This window comes from Lactuca virosa, chromosome 6 (assembly GCF_052849685.1).
Source record: "Lactuca virosa cultivar CGN04683 chromosome 6, Lactuca_virosa_CGN04683_v6, whole genome shotgun sequence".
Taxonomy (NCBI): Eukaryota; Viridiplantae; Streptophyta; class Magnoliopsida; order Asterales; family Asteraceae; genus Lactuca; species Lactuca virosa.
The window spans coordinates 209,178,097-209,182,113 of NC_136431.1; the positions used below are offsets into that span (position 1 = coordinate 209,178,097).

At 32.8% G+C, this 4,017-nt stretch overlaps 1 protein-coding gene across 1 annotated transcript; it reads left to right on the forward strand.

The window, feature by feature from the left end:
* The first annotated feature begins 405 nt into the window (after positions 1–405).
* LOC145120964 (ACT domain-containing protein ACR8-like) lies at positions 406–3,437 on the forward strand. The gene is made up of 7 exons (XM_079056748.1): positions 406–721; positions 1,159–1,204; positions 1,306–1,420; positions 1,590–1,657; positions 1,743–2,306; positions 2,431–2,535; positions 2,834–3,437. Exons 1-7 carry the CDS (start codon positions 651–653, stop codon positions 3,185–3,187), a joined length of 1,323 nt encoding a protein of 440 aa, XP_078912874.1. The 5' UTR covers positions 406–650; the 3' UTR covers positions 3,188–3,437.
* Positions 3,438–4,017: the final 580 nt, after the last annotated feature.

A 4,017-nucleotide genomic window follows, 5' to 3' on the forward strand; every position in this document is an offset into this window, starting at 1 on the left:
TTTCGTCGCGATTTGACATATCCTGTTTGGAAGGTTAACCATATTGGTCTTAATGTGGAACTTAGAGATGATTTGGAAGACCAATTTTGTACAAAGACCTCCTCTAAATTATTAGTTAATAATTTAGTATGTTTTTTAAGCTTTTAATTTTGGCACTAAGTTTTTAGTTTATGTTATGTATTTCTTATTTCAATTAATAGAATTTTTAGTTTTGTTTATGTAAATTTAATTAAAAAATTGTATGACAAACCATACCCATTCTCCATTGACAAGAAATAAAATAACAGTAGCAAAAAATGAGTCATTTTCCACACCGTTTGGGCTTAATGTTTTTTATTTTTTTAATATTTTCCACAAACTTCATTTTTTCCACAAATAAATATAGTAGTAGGCGGCAATATACCGAAAAGCGTGCTTCAGTGCTTTTGTATTTTTAGAGAAAGAGAGAGAGATACAGAAAGAGAACTCCATCTTTCATGGCGATATAGTCTGTTTAGTGCAGAAATCCTTCTATTTTGGGCCATATTTGTTCGTTGAAATCGTCTATACTACTAAAAATAGTTCAAATCAGGAGTTGTTATAAGAACTTTCTCTGTTATTTTTTGTATATAGAAGACGACGACGAAGAAAAAAAGAATAAGAAAGAGAAAATGATGCAGATGGATCGGAGACAGTGTTTAGATGAGTATGAAAAGCTTCTCGTTCGAATGAACACTCCAAGGTTAGTTTCTGTTTCTGGTTTATTTAGGGTTTTGGACGTAACTTCAACGGTGATCGCAAGTTTTTTTTTTTTTTTTTTTTTTTTTTTTTTTTTTCACCTGTATGTTGATCATCGCAGTAGCTGTTAATTTTGATTGAATTAAGTGTTTCTAATCACCAAAAAGGTTTAAGTTCTGTAGTTCTTGATTTTCATTTCATTTCGTAATCACTTGCAATTCTCTGCTCTGATTGATTAGAAAATTTGTTACTAATTTGAGATGGAATAATCTGGAATTTCTCAACTTTTTTTGACTAATTTCTTCGCTAAATTAGGTCTGTTCTTCCTTCCAGAATCCAATTTTGACTTGTCTACGACTTCTTTTTCCTGTTTTTCTGCCTAATTTCCGATTCCTGTCGAAAGTATGACTTTTTGCTTACTTCTCTTTCCCTCAATCTCAGGGTATTAACCGACAATGCTAGCTGTCTAAACGCAACTCGCGTCATGGTAATCTTCATCATAAATTGACTAACTCATTCACCCATTAAAACATGTTTTCAATTCCAAATTTAAACTGAAATCAATCCAAAAATATCTCCAAATTTCAGATTGATAGTGCAAGGAAAGATGAAATCTTGCTTGAAGCAGTTCAAGTTCTCACAGATCTTAACCTTTCTATTAAAAAAGGTTACGTTTCTTCAGATGGAAGGTGGAACATGGATGGTGAGTTAACTAACTTAACTTTAACTTTCTTCTTCTTCATAGATTCCTTCCTTTTTGCTTAAAGTTTTACAAACTCCACCTTTTGATTAACCCCTTAATAATCATGTCTACAAATCAATGATTTTTTAACTTTTCACTGATGCAAGATCTTGAATCTTACTTTCTGTAGTCTTCCATGTGACTGATTTGGATGGAAACAAATTAACAGACGACAACATCATCAATTGCATTGAACAGGTAAAGTTAATATTTTAAGAACTTAAGTAAAAGGGCATTTTTGACTTTTTAACTTTTTAACTTTTTGTCATGTAACATGTAACAGTCTCTTGAAACGATTCACAACACAAGATCAAAACCCATTGATGGAATGACTGTACTAGAGTTAACAGGAACAGACAGAGTTGGTCTTCTATCAGAAGTTTTTGCAGTTTTATCCGATCTTAAATGTGATGTGGTGGAATCAAAAGTGTGGACCCACAATGGAAGAATCGCATCTCTCATTTACCTAAAAGACATTGATTCAGGGTACCAAATTGAGGATTCAAACAAAATAGACACAATTAAGGGTCGATTAAGGAACGTTCTTAAAGGTGACAATGATATTAGAACTGCAAAAACTTCGGTTTCAATGGCCATTACTCACACAGAGAGAAGACTTCACCAAATGATGTTTGCAGATAGAGATTATGCGAGAAAATCGGATTTGAAAATGGAGAATTCGCCTTTGGTTTCTGTTCAAAGTTGTTTGGATAAAGGTTATTCGGTTTTGAATATTCAATCAAAAGATCGACCCAAGCTTTTGTTTGATGTTGTTTGCACTTTGACGGATATGAAATATGTTGTATTTCATGCCACCATCAACACTACTGAAAAAGGAGCTCATTTGGTACTTATTTTTACTCTGTTTGATAAAGTGCTGTCTGGATAAATGATTTTTGAAAAAGTAAAAAAAAAAAAAAAAATCCGATTCGATATTTCTTTTGTTTAAAATTGCTCAAATTGTATTTTAGGAATTTTTCATAAAACACATGGATGGAACCCCAATTAGTTCGGAAGCCGAAAAGGAACGCGTAATTTTATGCTTGTCAGCCGCCATCGAAAGAAGAGCATCTGAGGTACCATTCTACATCAGACAGGATTGGATTGGACTGTACTAGACAAATTTTTTATTATTATTTTCAATGATAAGATAATAAAGACATTCATGTCTTTTTACAAGAAAGGACGCACCTTCTCCCATCTTTTTGGGTAGGACAGAAAGCTTTTGTCCTATTGACCACCTTTTTGAGTAGACAGAATACTACAACTTTTGTCCCATCAGCATAAATCTTAGTCATGTCAAACACAGTATAAAGTATAAAGACTGTGTTGTTTTGTTTGTTCCTGATTGAAACTAACCGTATGATATTTCAGGGTGTAAGGCTTGAGCTACGAAAGGCAGATAAACCGGGATTATTAGCGGAAGTAATGCGGATATTTAGAGAAAACGCGTTATATATAATTCGAGCGGAAATATCAACGACAATGGGAACTGCTTTAAACATGTTTTACGTAACAGACGCAATCGGGAACCGAGTCGACTCAGAAGTAATTGACTCGGTTCGACAACGGATCGGGATGGTTAATTTAAGAGTAAAAGAACCATCCCATCAAAAAATAGAAATTCAAGAACAAAATACTAGTCTTGGTGGGGCAGTTTTGGTGTCTCTTGGGAGTTTATTAAGAAGAAATCTTTATAATTTCGGGTTGATTAAATCATATTCTTGAAATTTTTGAAAGAGTGTGATTTGTTTGTTTTGATTATTATCTGTACATAGAAAGGTGTTAAAGTGTGTTGTAGTTACATGTGAATAGGATGATGTATTGATTTCCATATAGGTAGCTTAGTTTTTAAATAGATGGATTGCGAGGGTGTTGTAACTTATAAGGATAGGTGTTTGTTATGAAAATTTAAGTATGATAATATTGTCTTTGGATTATACTTACTTAGAGGTGGAGTAAATTGATATTTTTGTAAGGGGGAATTTCGTATATGTCCTTGCTAAACAACTAAATATCGTATTTACCCAGCCTAAACTCTAAATATCGTATTTGTCCTTCTTAATGTTTTATAATATCATATATACCAAAATCTATTTTTTATTAATTTTTATTGATTTATATTCCTTTTTTATAACCTTAAATCATTAAAACTAAAAACAACAATCAAATGGACAATATTGCCCTTCATTTACAAATCATAGTTTTAATTCATTGGCCTTCAGACGAGGTTTAATTCATTTAATTCCTCATGATGAGTTCTAAATTTCAATACAATAGATCACATGTGTTGAGGCTCGTTACGATCACAAATTCGTTGGGCTTCCCTATCACATCCTGGCTTCTTCCCTATCGCAAACTCTTAATACATAGGAGCAACCTCCTATTCTCCCTTGTTGCCGCACACAAGCAATACACATCAGGTAATCGGACAATGATGCACCAGGTAGGTTTCCTCTTTTTTCAAGATTAATAGCAAGCTCGAGGTTGTTTAATTGCATTAACACATCAAATTAAGATTCTGATAGTAATAAAATAGTGAAATTGGTCGATGATGA

Bases quoted from the DNA above. Each gene is read 5' to 3' on its own strand.
- LOC145120964 (XM_079056748.1), top strand. From the start codon at position 651: ATGATGCAGATGGATCGGAGACAGTGTTTAGATGAGTATGAAAAGCTT. The intron at 1,421-1,589 runs GTGAGTTAACTA...TACTTTCTGTAG, and splicing joins TGGAAGGTGGAACATGGATG to TCTTCCATGTGACTGATTTG. The intron at 1,658-1,742 runs GTAAAGTTAATA...AACATGTAACAG, and splicing joins TCATCAATTGCATTGAACAG to TCTCTTGAAACGATTCACAA.